Below are 20,088 nucleotides of genomic sequence, written 5' to 3'. Positions count from 1 at the left end.
TCATCTCTACCGTACCATCATATACCTTGTACTGACAGAGAGAAAATAAAAGGAATGTACTTCCGTTTCAGAATGCAGGAAAAAAAACTACAGAGAAGAAAAAAGTGTCATCAGCCAAGGAATTATATTCAATGTAGATCCTAAAAATCTGTATGTAACTATGCTCAGAGTTCAGGATGCATAGATGCCACAACAGTGACCAAACGGGGTCTGGGAGGAAGGGTGTCTGCTTGGGTGAGAGACAGAGGGGGAGAAATAGTACAAGGGTTTTTCTGGAAGATCTCTTAAATGCAGTGTGTTATGAAAACCCCGCTCTTAAAATCACAAGTGTGCATTGTAATGTACGGCTTGCATTCGTACAAAGGTTCAAAAAGAACAGTACCTCTTTAAACAGTTCACTTAGAGAATAGTAATGTCCTCCCACAGGGCTCAGCCTTCTACTTCGAATTCAGGGACACAGCTAGCATGAACTTAAAGGATTGTTTGTTTTTTTTTTAATTATTTTACTATTTGGATGGCTGTACTACCTAAGCAGCCTGAGCATTGAAGAGATGAGGGCAACCGGAGAATCATTCATCAGAACAAATTAGCTTTTTGGTTGTAATATTTTGCTGCTCACATGGACATGATGTGGCAGGGAAAAAAATGGTTTCTGAAATATAGAAGCATAACCCAGAGGTTTTTATGATATACCCTGTACTTTTTCTTGTTGCTGTGGTGTACGTTGGTGCCTTATTTGCAAAAGCTATTTTGGAAGTCTTTTTTTGCTTACACAGGGAGAAGATCCAGTTCATCCGGACAGAGGGAACACCTGGGTTGGTGCGTTTATCCAGTGATGCAGACCTTGTCATGTTACTCAGGTAGGCACTGCTGCTTTCAATGCATGTATGGAATATAGTGTGGCAGCTGCTGAGGAGCCTTTCAGTGAGTAGTGTGTGCTGATTTAGTGACCTAATCATTTCCCCTTCAGTACTTGGACTTGCAGCTGGGAGAGCTACAGCTCAAGGGTCAGATTTTTTTATTTTTATCATGTTCAGTTTCTAGATGGTAGTTGCTAGCTTGGAGGTCACGTTTTTCTGATAACAGTGATGGAGCGTGATACTCTGCCTGAGGAACGGCGAGTGCAAGAGCACTGTACTTGTGATTTATATGGCTTTGCCCAGACCACCTTTTATTGTCCTGTTGCATCCAGCTCTGACATGTAGATGGGTGGTACAGTGTAGGCCTTTTTGCAAGAATGTACCTTCTGCTGCTTCAAGAATGCATCTGCTTAGTTCTGTGGTTTGGGAAATCCGTATTTGTGAATGTTCATACTTGAGATATGTTTTTATTACTTAATGTCTTGCTGCCTCTTCACTATGCTGTCAATCATTGTCCTCGTTAATAAAGGAAATACTGTTACAGAGTTCAAGAAGTGGGAAGCTGCTTTAATATTTTTCATTGAAGCAATTAACTCAAAAAATCAGGCAGATTTTTTTTTTTTCTGCTAGAATTAACCGCTTGTTCCTTCAGGTGTATTCTCATCCATTGTAAAAATGCATCAAGAAATTCACTAGTATATTTAAAATTGAATCTAGTGAAGTAAGATTGGCGTTAGTAGTAGTATTTTGAGGTCAGGTTGCATAATGATAATCCTTTCTGGTCCCTAAATCTCTGAATTAATTACAGCTATAAAAATCTCATTTTAAAGTCATGCTGAAGCTTTTTTAAAATGAGAATATAGTTTCTTAAAAAAATCTTCTAAGATTTTTGTTTTGATATATGACTCGTGCAGATGACACAGGCTTTATATGGAAAAATCATGCTTCAGCTACTTGCTTTTAAATAAAGACTGCATGAAGGATTTTATCATTGCTCTTTGACTGGGTTTTATTCCTTCTAGTGTTCTGTTAACAGCAAAGATTGCAAATAATTCTTATTGTGGAAATAAAGCAAATTCAAAATTTTGACTGCAGTCTTTCTTTTGTAGAAAAGCAATAATTGGTGTAATTTTTAAGAGAAAAGCAGTAGCCAATGCTTCCCTGGAATAACTTCATCATATTCTTCAGATTTTATTTCTCTCAATCTACCTTCTTCCTCCCAGAATATCGAACTGAAAAGCTTTGCTTGAGGATTTCCTTCCCATTTTATTAACAATCTAATAGTAGCATTGCCCCAAGGACATATTATTGATAAAATGTTATCTATGCATTCATTAGTTTCTTAAACTGTTGGATGTTATACCTCAACACTGGACTGAGTTATTATGAGCTTATTGTGAGTAAATACTGGTGTAAAATCAAAGGCTAAGTTAAAATAGTGGTGTTCTGAAATGATGGCATTTATTTTTTTACCCTTATTTAGTCTCAGTGGATTTTTACTTTTAACAGTATCTTCCAGCAGGGTGTCATCATGACCCTTCTTTATGAAACCCTGAAAAAACTGCACTCTACTCATGATGACTCAGTCTTCCTGGGGCTCAGGGCACCTGGGTTCTATATCTAGCTTGGCTGGTTGGATGACTGTGGGGAAGACTGTTCCCATTTCCATGCCTCTGTTTCTTCAGTTGAGGGGGAATGATATAATTTTCCTATAAAGCACTCTTCAGATCTAGTAATAACTGGGTGGAATCACTATTTCTGATGCCTTTATTGCTTGGGAACGCTGTACATTTTTTCACATGCTTCAGTAAATATCAAGTTGCAGCTAACTAAAACCAAACAAACTAACCCCTATATGTTTAGGGACTGAAGGAGGTACAGTGCATCACATTTTTAAAAATACTCTAAGAATGGCATTATATTATGCTCCAAGTGTTAAGAAGAAAATATCTTTCAGTTTCTTCTAAACATGTTGTATGGTATAAAACACAAATCACCATTTTAACTCCTACTTTAGTCCAAGATTGAAATAATGGTTTATATTTTATCACATTTTCAGCATCAAAATGTAACTTGGAGGAAAACAATGCGTGGTCATGAATGTAAAAAGAACTGCCAGAAAATACCCATTCAAAAAAAAAAAATCTCATGCAAAAAATTTTTCTAGGTATTTCTTTGGTGAAATAACCTAGTAAGAAGCATCTTTTATTTGAACACTGCTTTTATTGGTTGAGCTCTATAGTAAAATATTGGCTTGTGATTCTTTCTGTAGCTCAGTTTTTAAAAATAAATTTTACGTATTATCTCAACGGTTTATTCTTATCTGTGTTGTGTTTAACATCCAACATAGGCTTTGATATCAGATCCATTCTGATATTAGATATTCTGTCTCTTTTTGGATTTGCTTCTGTCAATTTTGGCAAAAGATTGAAATTTTAATCTATATACAGACCCTATGTGCGCAGATGCAGTGAATAGGCTGCAAAATGTTTACTGTCTTTCTCTTAGAAGTTGCGTAGCAGTAATAGAGAGGCACAAAATAACTCAACCTGAATGCACTAGACATGATACCTGTTTCAGCAATGGTGTTAGCATTAAAGACAAAATAAAGAAATAACTTATGCCAACAAGCTTACTATTCAATACACTCAACAAGATCAGATGTGATTCTTAATCCTGGAGGCTTAGAATATTTGTCTCTGTTCCTGGTCTTTGTGCAGTATTGCAGATCTTTTTCCAGGCAAGCATGACTAAGGTTATTGACCCCTTTGTAATGAGAACACAAGTTTAAAAAAAAAAAAAAAAAAAAGGCAAATTTCAAAGGCTGATTAACTATATTTTTAACCTTGAAAACAAATAACACATTATGTATAGCGATGTCCCACAAAGGTAGTAATTACTGCTTTCCAGTACTTTCAAGATCTGATTGAGGGAATGGCAATAAAATATTTTGTGGCACTCTAAGTGTGCATAGTGGAAATAGGCAAGTGACTACCAAAAAAAGCAGGTTAGTAACTAGAGATTTATTCCTAGAAAGTTAAAAAATGCCATTAATTCAAATAAACATGTTATTTCTTATTTACCAGCTTGTTTGAGGAGGAGATAATGTCATATGTGCCGCCACATGCCTTACTTCATCCTAGTTATTGCCAGTCCCCAAGAGGCTCGCCGGTGTCTTCGCCTCAGAACTCTCCAGGTAAGTTGCTCAGGCACAGCTTCTGCGAGGGCTGTACGAAAACATTTCTCATATGTGGTAAGGACTGGTTCCAGATCAGTAAAGTCAGTAGCACGCTCCTGCTGCCTTCCCAGAAGTCAGAGAGCAGAAACAATAGAAAAATTGTTTGACTGTAGTTTTTTGTTTGCTTTCCAAATTGAAATTCACGGCAGCCTAAAGCCAAGAACCTGCTATTTGGAAACTATAACCTATTCCCCTTTGCAGTTCCCAACTTTTAGATGGGTAAAGTTACATGAGCTGAAGCACCGAGTGGTCAGTGAGCTTGTCACTGCAGTACTTTCACTACGATGATATCTTTAAGATACTGCAGTAGAGCCAGTTCCATAATTTAGTTTACATTACGCTGCATGTAATGACTTCCCACCTTTCTGAAGATCCAAGTTCTCTTGTTCCAGCAACAACAAAGATTTAGTCCTATTTTTGAGCAAAGTCAACAAGTGTGATTGCATTTGACTGTCAAACTTGAACCTTTGCCTTGGGCTCACAGGACGTTTTGCCGGTAGAAAAGATCGGCGTATTGCAACTTCAGAGGTTGTGATTTTGTTCTGACTTGTAAAACATGCAAACTTGTTTTTCACTGATGTGAAACAACTAAGTGACTGCTCATGCCAGGATCCTGATGCCTAGAGAATTAAAAATATGAGGTCTAGTAACTGTACATTAAAATGCCTGTGTTAGTGGGGCTGTGTGGCAATGAGTGACAATGTTATGTAGAGCTGGATTGCTGTCCCTTAACATGAGTCCAAAAGATAGCAATACACATCTCGGAATGGAATGAAATTGATATTTTTCATATCACTTAACTAAGTTGTGGATCAGAACTAAATTATTTCAAATGCGAGAAGTTCCATTTGACCTCTGCAGTGTAAGTACAGCAATTTGAAGTTTATTGATGTCACTGTTCTTAGTTTTCTCAAGAAGATAATAGGTAAGTAAAATAAAGTCACTGCAGTAAATCAGAAGTGGCTCAAGGGGATTTCTACAAATTTGAGAACAAAAGTATAGCCAAGTAGAGAACCTTTGGGATGTAAGAAACTCTAGGTAGTTACAGACAATAAGAAAAGTACTGTGATTTTTATGGGCATTTCCCAGTCCACAGTCATAAAAAGCTTTACCTTTTCAAGAAATCAGATTAAAACCATTCATAAACATGGCCCGAGTGGTAGCTTTTCCTTCTACTGGACATAGGACCTCTGTAGGACCTATTTGAAGAAACTATCTGAAGACCTTAATGATCTTACGGCATTCTGAAAAGCAGCAAACTATAATATTCACATGTATTGATATTTTGGATACATATATGGTTTAGATATAACTGTTTCCCTTTGTTGAAAAGAAAGGAAGAGTGAAATCTTATTTCCAACTGCAAACCTGGCAGTTTTTTATGAGTAAAAGTTTTGGCTTTCAGCGTTACAATTTCTTCATTACTAGTACATGCACCAAAGTATGCTGGGCAGGGCTTCACTCCAACAAAGTAATTTCAACATGCATTCAATCTTTAACATGTGACATTCTCATCTATGCCTCAACAAAGTAGCACACAGTGATGGTTTTAGTCCCGTTCTCCTTAAATTGTAATGTCTGTTCTGTTTCGTAGATAATTATAGAGAGACCATTGAATCTCCCTGTCAGTCTGCAAGTATGCATGTTTGTGTTGGTGTACAAATGACTTTTTTGATGAGAAATTGTAAATAGCCCATCGTTTCTATGGAGGCTCTGTGGGTTTTTTTTGTCAGCTAAACTGACTGTGCTGCACTGCTTGAGATTGCGTGTTAAGGATCCGTTGTTCAGATCAGTCACAATTGGTTGTACTTTCTCTTTTGGGAAAGATGAATAGTCATGAGGCTACTCTTTATATCTGCTTTAGAATATAACCTCTTTGAAAATCAAATATGATTATCACATCACTGGCATTTTTTAGCTCTTCCATTAACATCTTTTGTTCCCAGGGCGGAAGTAATCACTATAATTGCCCAGGAATTTCTTGGCATATGCATCTGATTTGCAATGAGGACTTGTCATGTGCTGACAGAATAATATACTGCTGATTTCTGAACCGTGAAGTAATGTATGACCAGATTTATGTTCTGCAGTATCTCTCAGCAAAAACTTCCTTCAGGGGTTAAGATTATAGTATGCTTTTGTTGGGTTTTTTTGGTGACTACGTTTTTGTACCTACTTTGACCCAAAGCGAAATAAACAAAGTAGGGGGAAAAGGCCAATAATTAAAAGGCTGTTTACCGTTTCAAGTTTCTGTAAGTTTTCTAGAGAATTCAGCCGAGTGTACCATTAGAAGCCCTTGGTGCTCTCAGTAAAAGAGGATAACCACTATAGATTAATCAATTACTATGATTTGTTTTTCCAGAGGGGTCCTCCATGTTCCCATTGGAGCTTTGAGGATTCCCTGACACTTTTATTCCTCCCACACATCACCCTAAGCCTAGAACAAGTGGCAAGTGTCTTTCTGGTCAGACAGGTCTTTTAAAGACCTGTAAATAGCATTCAGTGTTAATACTGATCTCGCTTGTTCTCTCTCTGATCTCTGCAGAGAGATCGACTCTGCAGCTTCTTCCAGCAGCCACTTCCGCAGGATGTGCTCGTCGCCTTTTCCGTCAGACCCGTATGCTTTGTGGCTAAGCAAGCTGCTCTCTTTTCCCCTGGTTTCTGCCCACAGGCTGAACGGATACACGTTCTCTCTCATTCATAACCTGAAACGTTACATTCTCATGCCATAGTAGCAATAAATGTTTCTGCATTGGCTTAGTTTCATACAGGGAGCCAAAAGAAAACTCACATAAAGAACTGATTGTCACTTAAAAGACAGAAGTCTACATATACATCCTTCTAAACTGTTCGTTTGTATTTCCAGTGCATTATGGGCCTGTTAGATGACCACCAGTTGCAGATAAGTAGTTGGCAACCTATGTATACTGTAGGGCATGAGAAATTTTAAACAGCCTCTGAGTTTTTTGTGGAGTTGTCTACACAGCTGTGCAGGGGAGGAATTTAATGTTACAAAAAATAGGGCTGAGAAGATGAATGCAAAAGGGCTAGTACTACCTGCCTCTTTGTCACACTGTCTTGCAATCAAATCAATGGAAGTAATTTATCTAGGGAGGCAGTGGAAGTTCTAATGGCTGTAATATTCAGAGTAGATCAGACTAAACACCTCATTTATGTATAATAGACTTGTACATGCAGATGTGGGGGTATGCTATTTTGGGGCATACAGATCTCATCTCTCCCTGCTTTTAAGAAATTGACCCTCAAAAACAGTTTTTCAAAAATAAATTCACTTAGATGACCATCATGTATGTTCCTGCAGTCATATGTGAAAAGTTCCACAAATGTAAATTTTGGTAGTCTTTCCCTTCTTCCAATATTTTTCTTCCTTGTACTTCCCCAAGGAAAAACTTCTACTAGGGAATTTCCAAAAGTCTTCATTCTTCAGCTTGATGTATTCAACAGGGCACAGCAGAGTACAGTCTGTTTATGCTTCATTTCTGAGTTCTTGTTTTTCCTGATAATATTAAAACCAGAACAGAGCAGAACATTTATTGCATGAGCTATTTTAAAGGCTAGACGTAAAGTGTACTTGACAAACAAAAGTTAAGTCTTTCCAGTTGATTGTGCTGTTTTTTTAATCTATCTTTTGCATTGACCTGGATTTGCTCTTTTAAGACTTACTTTAGAAAGATGATACTATTGGAAATGAGCAACCAAGAAGTCTTGGATGCAGAGCAGATTTGAAGATAGGCAGCTTTTACTCTTTATAAAGGTGACTAAACCAAACACATACCATGCCTTTCACTATTAAGGAGTCTTTTCAGTAGAGTATGGGACATTAATCAGTTCATGTCACTACAGGTCATTCTTTGCTTATTGCTTCCTGCAGGTACTCAGCGTGCCAATGCCCGAGCTCCAGCTCCTTACAAAAGAGATTTTGAAGCCAAGCTGAGGAACTTTTACAGGAAGTTGGAGACTAAAGGATATGGACAAGGCCCAGGGAAATTGAAGTATGTTGAAGAATCTCATGAAACTGGATTTGTTTCTCAGGCAGCTTGCCTTGCCTTGCTACAAGCTTCTTCCCATTAGAAGGAATGCAGATGTTACAGTTACCCTTGTGCTTCTGGAAATATAAAGCCTGTCATAAAAGACTTAGTGCCAGCATGTGATTCATAGCAGAGGATACAGCAAGCTCTGAGCACTTCTTTTCTATGTTTCCTCCAACTAAATTTTCATACAAATAATATTACCAATACAGTGCCAAAAAGAGCTTTGGGAAGAGGCATGCAGAACAGAAGGCATCTGAATTCTTCCATTATAGCAATTGCTATGATATAAACAGTTATATTTTCTCATGTCTTCTTCCATTGAAAAAACTAGATGGGCTTATCTTTTGTACATCATTACCTGTATTGATATCACAGTCCTCTTTACTAAAGAGGACTCATAAAATTAAATGTTATTAAATTTTAAGGATCGCCGTAAAAAACTGCTAATATTTTTACTTCAGCACTCTGAATGCTAGAGTACTTGGAGTGAGGTCTTTCCTCCTTCATTTATTTGGTAATCGTGTGATTACATACTGTTATGACAAGGATCATCATCATAAGATACTTTCATAATTTTGTAATTTACCAAGTCTTGTGCCAGCTATCAAACTCTCATAGTTTGATACTCTCATAGTAGCCATGAGGCACGCGAACTCTTTTTTTACCCCTTTCTTCTATTAGAATAGGGGGGTGGGGTTTTCGTTCGTGGTTTTTTTTTTTATTTCCCCCTGCCAGTCACTTCTCACATTTTGCAGGAATTTGTGCAGAGCTCAGACTTCATTTATGTGAGCTTGTTAAAAGTTTTCCACAACTGAAATGGGATTAAAATGGTATTGTTTAGACAGTCTTAAGAGGCAGGGTTTGGACATTGTCTGCCTATAACATAGTGAAATCATAAACACTTGAAGCTTAATCTGTGAAAGTTTTGTCACGAATGCTTGGGCAAATAGCTGGTAGAAGAGGATGGCTTTTGCTACCTGTGAGAACCATTTCATTTCTTGCACCTTTTTTCCTGACCTATTTGCCATCACACTGTGTATTTTTAAGCAGAACAACAGCTGGATTTTTAAGCAGAAGTTTTCTCTGGGTTCCTTTCCCAGGCTTACACTGACCTCCTCCTTTTTATCAAACCAGCACAACTTGCATACTGCCTGGGTCCTCTTGTTGCCCAGGTACCTTGTCAGTTCCTGGCCTCTCCGCTTCTCTCCCCTCTGCAGGACAGCACAGTGCAATCACTGACCGATCTCTGCACAAGTAGTAAGGCCAGCAAGGGCTTTGCAAGAGGCTGTGTGGAGGGGTAAGCTGCCTCTCTGCAGGCAGCAGCCCCTCCCAGCTTTGGTCTGACTGATCAAACGCACACATAAGGCAGTATTTGAATATAAAGCAAGCTAAGTTTCAGGAAACTAATTGAACACAGTTTTTTGGCAGAAGATAAAATCTTTAGAGTAAGGAGGATTCTTTCACCTCTTATTTTAGATCTTTATGACTTTTTGTCCCATCACACTTACACTGGGGATAATGTAGGGATGTGTGATTCTGGAGTTACCATTCAGTGACTTTCCCACGGTTTTATCTTGTTCCTTGTTAAGAGATTGATTTTTACATAAAAGGTTAGATTCTTGCTTACACTAAGAGTGATTTAGAGGCCCAGCCTTAAAAAAGGAATTTTAAACTTAATGAAAATGCCCACTTCAGGACCTTTCCCCTTGAAGCCTTTAAGGAAGAACCAGGGTAGAAAAAATAAAACTACACTTCTTTGTACGAGAGACATTTTTATTGAAATCTAAAGGAGATCCTTGAGGAAGATAGACTAACAGACAGAAGCTGTCTGGTCTGGATCAAATTATCCAGCAGAAACGTGTATTTCTGTGAAGTCACCCTGTTACCTTGCAGCGTAAATAGATGTTTTCAACTGTGGTTCATGTTCATGAATTGCTGTTTCAAAATTATTGTGCTCTTCAGATTAATCATCAGGAGAGATCACTTGCTAGAAGATGCCTTTAACCAGATCATGGGCTACTCAAGAAAAGACCTGCAGAGAAATAAACTCTATGTCACGTTTGTTGGGGAAGAAGGGTGAGTAGAACAGGGAAGTAAATGCGATCTCAAAACTCAGTGTGTCTTGTAGCTGCTGTTTCACCAAGCTTCTTGTGGTCTAGAGTGAAAAGAGGAAGGATTACAGTCAGGAAATGCCACATACATAAGCCTAGAACATACAGCTGTTCAAGATGACTTTTTAGGCATTGTGAAATGTAACGTATCCTGCCTTTGCAGAAGTAATGCATGTGTTTATGTGAATTTTCACAATAGTTGGTGTGTGTTTCAGAATATTGCTGGGAAAGCAAAGAAAAAACAAACAACTTTCTTGTGTTTCTTCTTTCATATTTCTTTTGTCAGTGCTGACATTATATCTCCAGTGCTTGTTAAAAGACAGCAGCCATTTGTTGGAGGGAGGGTGCTTCAAGAGTAGGCTAGAGGCTCAATCCTTAATTCAAGTCCTGTCTGAGGCAGTGGGAGCTGAAAGCCCTCGATGCTACAGGAGGTGGTCACTGCCTCTCCAAGCCAGCGCCTGCGTCACAAATAAAAGCAACGAGGCTGTTGCTAGTTGTCAAACACAAATATTCCTGACATTTCAAAGTCACCTCAGAGAATGTTCAGTCTGTGTCTAATGAAAGTCTAATGTGATACAGGTTGTGAGATGTGCATTGCAAAGCAAGATGTGGTTATATTTCCTTCGCAAGGAAACTGGAGCAATGTGGCTCTTTCGTCTCTTAATTTGTGCCCCCTTTGTCAGATCCTAAAGCCTACTGCCTTAGGCAAAAATATATTTATTGATGTATTTCATGAATGTATTTGTAAATACATTCATAATTTTATTGCTTGATATTTAGGAAACTGCAGCACACAGCTCTTGGAATGCTGTAGTGTGCGTTATTGCCATGCAATGTCTGAGTCTTTAAAATAGCTAAGTTGTAATAGAAACATCTCATACAAGATTAGATAAAATTAATCTGTCTTTGAAAACCCCTAAATCCTGTTGTTTGTTTAAAGTTCACCCTGAAGTGCTTAGTGTTAATAAGGTCTCACTGAAGTCTTAAAATAAAAAATGTTGACAGCTGAGAGCCAAGTGTGGACTTGTTCATATAAATAATATCACCGTGCTGTCTGAGGAAAAACTCAGAACTGGAATGACAAGGCTGGTGCAGGATGAGATTACACTATATTGACAGAGCAGGGTGGGGATGCAGGAGTGAGACCTGTCTTACGCAGCCCTGCCAGCCTTTACTTTCACAGCTACAACCTCGACCCAGATTTAAAAATGAAAGGGAAAATTTTCAAATCATATGCGAGATAGAGATTGATCCAGATAGACTGTCTCCCTTCATCAGACGTCAGGCTTTTGCATTTCATCACTCAGTACAGCAAGATGAAGAGTGACCTGGAAATGGGGGTGACACATCCTGTTCCCATTATATCCAGCTTTACACAAGACTCTCTTCTTAATGGAAAAGAATGAGTTAATTAAGAACAAAGTCAAGTTAAAATGACGTCAGTTCTCTATTTACAAATCTGTGTTTTGAATGAAGAAAGGATGTGTGCAAACAGTATTGTTTCATCAGAGATGGTGCAAGGATATGTATCACATCAAAATATTCATTTGGCTAGGTGTAGAAGGGGACAGGTCAGGGTGGAGGAGAGGAGGACGATGAGGAGGAGGAATACTGAAATTAATTGTTTCCTATTTGCTCCTCCTTTTCCTTTTTTAATTTTTTAAGTGGGAGTTTGCTCTTGCATTTCTTTTCCTCTCGGTAAAGAGGTGTAAGTCTTAAAGTAACGGGTAATGAAATCCTCACAAATTAAAACATTTTAGTAACTATTGATTTATTAGTGTATAAATTAGTAAGTGGGGCAACTCAGACATAGTTATTGCTGTTTCTATGATTTTTATCGTAAGTCTCATAATGTTTGGTATCTTCCTTCAACCTTCCATTTCTACAGTCATGCAATTGTGATGCTAGTTTAATGTTTTTACATTCATACTTCATGTGGTGATAAATGAAAAAAATTTTGGTACAAAGAATATGGTTCCTTAAAGTTATTTTTCCCTAAGTTCTATTAACTATTAGCAGAAGCTGCTTTGCATTTATGAGTGGTAAATCTGAAGTGTTAATGGTGCTTCCTAGGAGACGAGTCATGTTGCCAACAACATATTACTCTACTTCTGAATACCCAAATGCCCCACAGTTGCAGCTGTTGTGCGGTTGCATACCTCTTGTATGAAGTTTTCTCACCCTTGTGCCAAGCCTTTAATTGTGGGATAAATGTGACTGGCAGTGCAGGATTCTCATGATTGATTTATTTAATGTGACTCACAGTAATTCTGCATACAAAAGAAGCTGTATGAAATGGCTGGTAGTCAAGCACACAGTTTCTATTCTATCTTAAGATTTCATAGTGAGTCTGATTATCCCAGAAGTTTGCAAGAGACTTCCAGATAACCCTTTGCTTGATCCTGGTATTTGTGCCAAGATTAAGATCCAACAGTTGTCCGTGATATCAAACCATTTTGGTTTTTTTTCTGCAATTTGAGGATGGAATCTGACCTTCTTGCCAGGGTAAGGATCTGTTTCAGTACTTCTGAAAGTACTGAAAGTACTGTACTTCACTTCTGAAGCTTAACAGAAGTGAAGTGCTTCCAAATGACTGAAGGGAAAATGTTTTTTATTCAACAGAGGAAAGAGGCTTTGTCCTCAACTTGATAATGGTACCTGGCCTTTACTTTTCCTGACAACTTCATCCTCAAAAACAACTCTCATCTATGCTTGTCTTCTGTAAAAGTTCATGAGCCAAAACATTAGTAGCAGAAGTCCTATGTGAAAGCTGACCACCTCTGTGATACTTCTGTCTGCATAGTCTTAGTACTAAAGCAAGACCTTCTTAAAGGTCAAGTATGAAATCTTCAATTTATTGAAGATACATCGTTATTTGTTAGGGTTATAATAATCTGTGTTCCCCACAGGAAAATACCTAGTTTTCTGTTTTCCAACTATACCAGAGCATTAACTTCATACTTAACTCATTTCACTGGTGACCTGCAGCATAATGTCAAAATTCAGTCTCAGTGCTTTGTCAGCAATGAGTTTGTTTATGATTCAGGAAGAAGGGGTTATTTAGATTCCTTGTTCATTAGTACTGGAATCTTGAAATAGCAAAAAAAAAAAAAAAAACCCAAACAACCAAAGGAAATGCACTCTCCAAAAGACATTTAAATGCACTCAAGTTTGGAAGACAGACAAGAAAATTTAGACCAAGAAAGATAAATCACTGAAGTGATCTCAGATCATATTGCTAGGAAAAACAGAAATATTATCCTTCAAATTGTCCTATTGTTGCAAATCTGCAAAGACAAAATATGACCATTGTTCATTTTCATTCTTAATTTGTCAGATGCAGCTAGGTCTAATGTTGGCTCTTTTAATGTTTCCTCCTCCTCCCCCCCCAGTTACTTGGTAATAGTCCTGTGGCAAAGAGGACATTACAGCTGGAGCCAAATTTTTTGATGAGAGCAGCCCACATAGAGCACTTCATTCCAGTCCTCCAAGCCATTCCATTTCAGAATAGCCCCGTGAGGACTTCACATACCTTGGCATTAAGCAATCTGCAGGATAAGGGTTCTGGTTAAAATCTTACGAAATTTTAATTAAAATGTAGCGTAAGGAATGTAGATTCAAAAAAGCGTTCCTTCACACACAATGAACATTTTATAGTAATGTCCGTTTTCTCTTTAAAGGTTGGACTACAGTGGACCTTCACGAGAATTTTTTTTCCTGGTGTCTAGAGAGCTCTTCAATCCATATTATGGTTTGTTTGAATATTCAGCCAATGATACCTATACAGTACAAATAAGTCCCATGTCTGCTTTTGTAGACAATCACCATGAGTGGTAAGAATAATTTTTCTTTTTGTTTTTCAGATGTGTTTTTTTGTTGTTCCCACTTGAGACAACTGCTCATATCTGCTCAGACCTATTACACAGAATCTGATGTGTTTAACCAGCAGCAAAATAATTGCATTTCTTTAGACTTTCCTGATTTTGTTTTCTCTTGTGGTTTTAAATGCTCTTAATTCTCACAAGGTCAGCAAAACTATGATTTGGAATGTGTACCGTGGGATTGTCTCACAACACAACTCTCTGCGTTTCTTGTGCATTAGCAGTCATTTCATGAAAGCAATATTAGCTTCTTGTGCATTAAAAAAAATGAATGAAACACTGGCATTTTGTCAACTAAGGAGATTAAGGGAGATTTCAAATGGGTGTTACTGTATGGAATTTGTTTGAGTCTAAAGAGTACAGAGGTGGTCTCAGTGGAAAAAAACCAACATATCTATTGGAAGGAAATCTATGGAGATATCTTAATTGGGTGCAGGGGGAAGACTGCTGATTACGTAGCTCTTAAGCAAAGTCTGTGCATACACACATACTTCTAAAATAGTTATCAAGGATTTTTACATAATCCCATTTTCACAATTACAAGCCAGTTTAAATCACCCTCAGTTGATTTAAGCCATGGCATCGCCATAAGTCTGTAAAGCTGTGCTGTGAATATTAACAGAGAGAATTCTGTTGTGTAGGTAGTTAGATTACAGTAATAGTGGAATGACAGCTGCTCATCTGTGTAGGACAGATATGTACTGAGTTCTTATTTATTGGAAGCCAGTTATGAAGAATGAATATCAGAAAGGATCTCATTACTAGTTTTAAAAATTAATAGGAATGGTTGGCTGCATCCAGTTCAGTCAGTTGAAGCAACCTACCTGTTGAACTCCAATACTGCAACAATAAATGGCATCTATTGTATTGGAGAAGCAGAACAGTCTGGCAAAAAGGGGAGAAAAAACCTTACGTGCTATGCAGCTTCTGCCAACAGTTTGTATTCATCCCTGCCTTCTGCAGTGCTGGACCAGAGACCTTGGGGGCAAGGGAGGCATCACCCCTCTCTTCCTGGGAGTGCTGGTGCCAGTGACAGCACTGGTCTTGTACAGCCTCAGAGGGAATTCAGAAAATGGAGCTGTGACAAGCAGTTATGCATGGAAGTAGAGGGCTCTCTGCATGTCACATCCTCATCTTGCAAATCCTGTGTACAGGCAGGTATAATAAAGCCTTAATCTTTCCAAGAAAAATGTTGCTGAGGATACATAAACAGAATGTTTAAGAAACATTATTTTCTTTGAAAAAGAACACTAGGCTTAAATCTAGTTCCAGAGCTGTGGAGGATCTTTCACAATGGATCTTTATTCTCATGGGAATATTTGCAAAGACCCTACTATTTCAAAGTTGCTGCCATCTGATCTCAAATCTGTCAAACTCCCTCCCTCCTCCCCAACCCTCCTTACCCACTTGACAAAATGAAGATAATAGGGGAAGAAAGAGAGAGGGGAGAGAAGGAGATCATTTAGATCCCATTGACATAGGGCTGGAGAGCACTGCGATACACAAAAAAAGCTTCCAGCCACTGAAAATATATTCAGAATTCCATAATCACCAGTCAGAAGGGGGAGCAAGGAGCCACTGTAAACAGAAAAGACAGACAGCAAGAACTGTCAGGCTGGGAAAGGGTAGAAAAACCTTTGGCCTGCCAGTAACATGAAAACAAGTTATTCTATATGGGGAGTGTAAAGAAAATAGACAGTGGCTATCATTTTGGAATACATGCTTTTATAAAGAGGCTAGTCTGGCAGGGGTTGATTGGGTTAATATGGATTTGACATTTTTGAGACGTTGCAACTTAGGTATCTGAGGGATTTTCCACAGCAGCAGACTTGCAGACTTTTCCACCCGGCAGACTTGCATTTTTTCTGTGCCTTACTGAGAATGTAAAAGAAACACAAGAAAAAAACAAAAATACCACAATTTAGACATAGCTATCTGATTTAAAAATGCTGTTTGGAAATATATGTAAGTTTTGATGACAGAGCAGTGTACAAACCACAAAGTTTCAGTATAACGATTGTAACTGTTTCTCTTCCAGGTTCAGGTTTAGTGGTCGAATTCTTGGTCTTGCTCTGATACATCAGTATTTGCTAGATGCCTTTTTTACACGACCCTTTTATAAAGCCCTCCTCCGAATGTGAGTAGAATTGTTCTGTCTCCTTTTTTGTGTGGTTCCTTCCCCATGGACAATGCCGTTTTGTGTATGGATAAATTAAAATGTTTTATCATCAAAGAAGACAGGCCATTATTTCTAATTTAATAATTTCATTTCAATCTAGGACTTTTTTAAAAAAGTTTACTTGTTTCCGCTTATGGTTATTAGCCAGTTACCTAATAACTCAGAATGTTGTTTTCTGATCAGTATGAAAATGTCATCTTCTGTTTTAGGCATGTTGTAAGCTTCCTTCTACAAAATCTTACATTTGAAGTTGTACAGTGAAATGCTGTGGTTTTATTCCAGGTATTAATAGAGCTCTTATTCATTTGTCTTGTAATGACTCACAGGATAGGATATGAATCACTTCGTAACTTAGACTGCAAGACCCATTCTCAGAGGTAGACTGATTGTTGGCAATCTCCATTTTGAGGAGCTTTACTCTGATATACTTTAGACTTCATTTTCAGAACTACTGCTACTGTTCTGGCTGAAATAATGAGAGCTGCACTTGCTCAGCATGTCTGGAATTTAAGACCTAATGAACTTAAGGTGCTTCACTTTTTGTCCTCCATTTGAAAGCTGTTTTTGAGAAGTCTGGAAGGATATTTTTTGTATACAACATCACACATGCTAGTAGTGTGGAGTAATGCATCCATTCCTATTGCACGTGTATTTTAAAAGTACCTAAATGCTAACAGCATCATTTTAATAAGGATGAGGACTTACCCCAGATGGACTTTAATACTAATACTGTGTGACTGCAAATTAAATTAATTGTTTAACTTGGTGGTTCTCTAAACAGTAAAATTAAAAATGATGGGGCGGCCAGCTTTGTACACAGCCTAATTCATGCCACTTCTCCATCTAAGCGCTGGACCTCTGCTTTCCTCAGAACTGATGAGCCATCCAGACTACCTCTGCAGATGGGACATTGTTCCCAATCCATCAACTTTGATGTAGGGGCTGTTACTGCAGGATGTCACTTAAACTACACTTGAGTGTCCAACTAAAAGTACAGGGCTTTCTTCTGACTTTATACGGACCCAAGAATAGAAGCAGGCAGGTAACCCTGCAGCTAAAAAGCACCTTACTTAATGAATAGTCCCAGTGGCCTATTTCACAGAACAGGATTTAAGGAATTAAGAATGGCAGAAATTGCCACCACGGTATTAAATATGTTTAACAACTGGCATGCTCAAAGCTTGGAGTAGTAACTGTTAAAGACAGCAAGGGGCAGTTGGCTTACAGGTTGGATTTGTAAAAGAAGGACCAGGTAAGGGGAAATATGGCAAAAAGTAAAAAGAAATTTCTGGGGTAAGCAAGGTATCTGAACAGACTTCTTTGCACAACAGAGACGAGAGAGGTGGCAGTGTAGTCACATAAGCAAAAAGGGTAGTAGTTGCTTGTTATAAAAACTTACCTTTTCTTTTATGATTTGAATTTTTCGTCTCTTCAATCTATGTATTTTCATAATTCCAAAATATTCTTCACAGGAAACATGAGACAGACTCACCATAAGCTTAAAAAGAAATGTGTCATCAAATCAATAAATTCTGGAGTTTTGTATATTAACAAAACCATTTTGTGTTACACAGTAACTGCTATTATTAGGCAAATAAACAGTTTTGAAGTAATGTCTTCTTTATTCTATTGATTTTACTCTGGCTCCCATTCTCAGTCTGTTTTTGAAGACTGTCCTATCTGAGTTTAGTAACTGAGTACACACTACTGCTGTCATCTGTGTTTGTGTGTTTTCTTCTTGTTTATGTTAGACTCTGTGACCTGAGTGACCTGGAATATCTCGACGAGGAGTTTCACCAGAGTTTGCAGTGGATGAAAGACAATGATATACATGATATCCTAGATCTCACATTTACTGTAAATGAAGAAGTTTTTGGGCAGGTGTGCAGGATTCTTAATTTAATGTCCTTTGTGCATTCTACTGCTAAATGAATATTTATTTGGACAGAAGAATGATTGTCATTCCATGCTGATTTGAACTTGTTTTTTATAAAAATCTGGTTGATGAAAACAATGTTGAAATCTAAGGAGGAATTATTATTTGTAACCAGTCAAACGTGTCTTTCTGGTTAAGGAGATTTTCTGGAGACTATCTAAAATACCAAAATTTTTGATTGCTCTGCTGAAGGTACTTTACCTGAATTTAATTGCAGAAGAGTTAGTATTCAAAGGTATTACAGTATCTTTGTTACAATATTATTTAGAAGACTTCACTACTTTAATCGCTGTAAAGATTGTTTCTTCTTCTCAGCTTATTCTTCATGATAAATATGAAGATTCTTCAGACTAAATGGGATTTTAAATATGATTTTATAAAAAAAAAAGTTTGTTGTATATTCTCTTGTTTCACATATTCCAGTTTGCTAAAGGCAGTCTTAGCTAGTGTTTTTGAGGAATTACTTCAACTTAAAAGTTTAAATTATTATAGTTCTTTCTTTTGTCTTTATAATACTGTGTTGTCACTTGGTCTTTTTTTTCCCCTAAGATCACAGAACGGGAATTAAAGCCAGGAGGTGCCAACATCCCAGTCACTGAAAAGAACAAGAAAGAATATATAGAAAGAATGGTGAAATGGAGAATTGAGAGAGGAGTTGTACAACAAACAGAAAGTCTAGTTCGTGGTTTCTATGAGGTAAAAAACTCCAAAATGAAATTTACTTTCTTCCTTTATCCTCCCAAAATATTTTTGTCCTCATATACATTTCCCAAATAGAGTCCTGTAAAGCAGATACATATATAATCAGAAATGCCCTTACAGATATCTGGGGGGGAGAATCATTGTTGGTCATTGACTTAAACACTATGGTTATATATCTTCTTTAAACTGGAAAATACCATTGATCACTATTTGTATAATTAGCAATGAATGCTTGTTAAAGTGACCCATCTGTTTCTTCAGGGGGCCTTTAAGATGTTTTGTGTGCATGCCGTGCTCAGTGAAACATGGTAGACTGAGTGTATTTCAAGGTATTTCTCTCTTACCTGTTTTAACATGGACAATTAAATTGAATGTATTGAACTTAATTTGTCCTGAAATAATTCAATATTATTTGCCAATAAAATTTTCTCCCAATCACTGTGATCCTCTAATGAAATTGAATGGAACTGCAGTGTAAGAAAAAGAAGTCCATTTATTTGCCTTTAAAGAGAAAAAAACCTTAATTCTTTCCATCCGTGAGGGAAATGTTACCTGATAAATGTCTTAGTAGCAGACAAGCCTTGTATGGGGAGGCAAAAATCAGTAAATGAAGAAATGCTGCTATGCATTTTATTTCCTTTCACAGGTGGTTGATGCGAGGCTCGTGTCTGTGTTTGACGCCAGAGAACTGGAACTGGTTATAGCTGGAACAGCAGAAATTGACTTGAGTGATTGGAGAAATAATACAGAGTATAGAGGAGGTAACCTTAATTTTGAATTGTTCACTGACAGCGTTGGGGGGCCTGGAATTACCCAGTTTCTAAGACACTAAAGAACCATGCCATGAGATATGTCTTTAGTGTCTTCTGAATTTCTGTGGTTAAGTTTGCGTTACAAGAAGGTAATTTGTCCATTTTAGTTTGCTTCATTGCTTCCCCATGCAGCTCTCCCTTACTAGTTTTGTCTGGACAGCATAACAGAACAGTCTTTTCCACAGAAAGTACTGTGCTCACCTGCACACTAGCAGAGTACCACCCAGACACTGGAGACAAATGGAAATGGTAGCCATTCTTAGTAGGACGTACCTCTTTTCCACTCTCAAAGATGACAGGAAATTAGAAGTAATCCC

The 20,088-nt window shown here is 37.7% G+C and overlaps 1 protein-coding gene across 4 annotated transcripts in view; it reads left to right on the top strand.

Moving 5' to 3' along the window:
* HECW2 (HECT, C2 and WW domain containing E3 ubiquitin protein ligase 2) overlaps positions 1-20,088 on the top strand; it is a 173,625-nt gene that overhangs the window by 143,146 nt on the left and 10,391 nt on the right. For all 4 annotated transcript variants that reach the window (XM_087734507.1, XM_087734506.1, XM_087734508.1 and 1 more), the window contains 9 exons: positions 777-860; positions 3,947-4,056; positions 7,991-8,111; positions 10,113-10,226; positions 13,942-14,094; positions 16,181-16,279; positions 18,073-18,202; positions 18,807-18,953; positions 19,606-19,720. In XM_087734507.1, coding sequence (XP_087590633.1) covers positions 777-860; positions 3,947-4,056; positions 7,991-8,111; positions 10,113-10,226; positions 13,942-14,094; positions 16,181-16,279; positions 18,073-18,202; positions 18,807-18,953; positions 19,606-19,720 — 1,073 coding nt within the window. The remainder of the gene's footprint in view (positions 1-776; positions 861-3,946; positions 4,057-7,990; positions 8,112-10,112; positions 10,227-13,941; positions 14,095-16,180; positions 16,280-18,072; positions 18,203-18,806; positions 18,954-19,605; positions 19,721-20,088) is intronic.

The sequence above is a fragment of the Nipponia nippon genome, unplaced genomic scaffold (assembly GCF_047370975.1).
Source record: "Nipponia nippon isolate SJK-2023a ecotype South Korea unplaced genomic scaffold, ASM4737097v1 scaffold_5, whole genome shotgun sequence".
In the NCBI taxonomy this organism is placed as follows: domain Eukaryota; kingdom Metazoa; phylum Chordata; class Aves; order Pelecaniformes; family Threskiornithidae; genus Nipponia; species Nipponia nippon.
The sequence above is the reverse complement of the archived record's forward strand: the minus strand, read 5'-3'. Positions and strand labels throughout refer to the sequence as shown.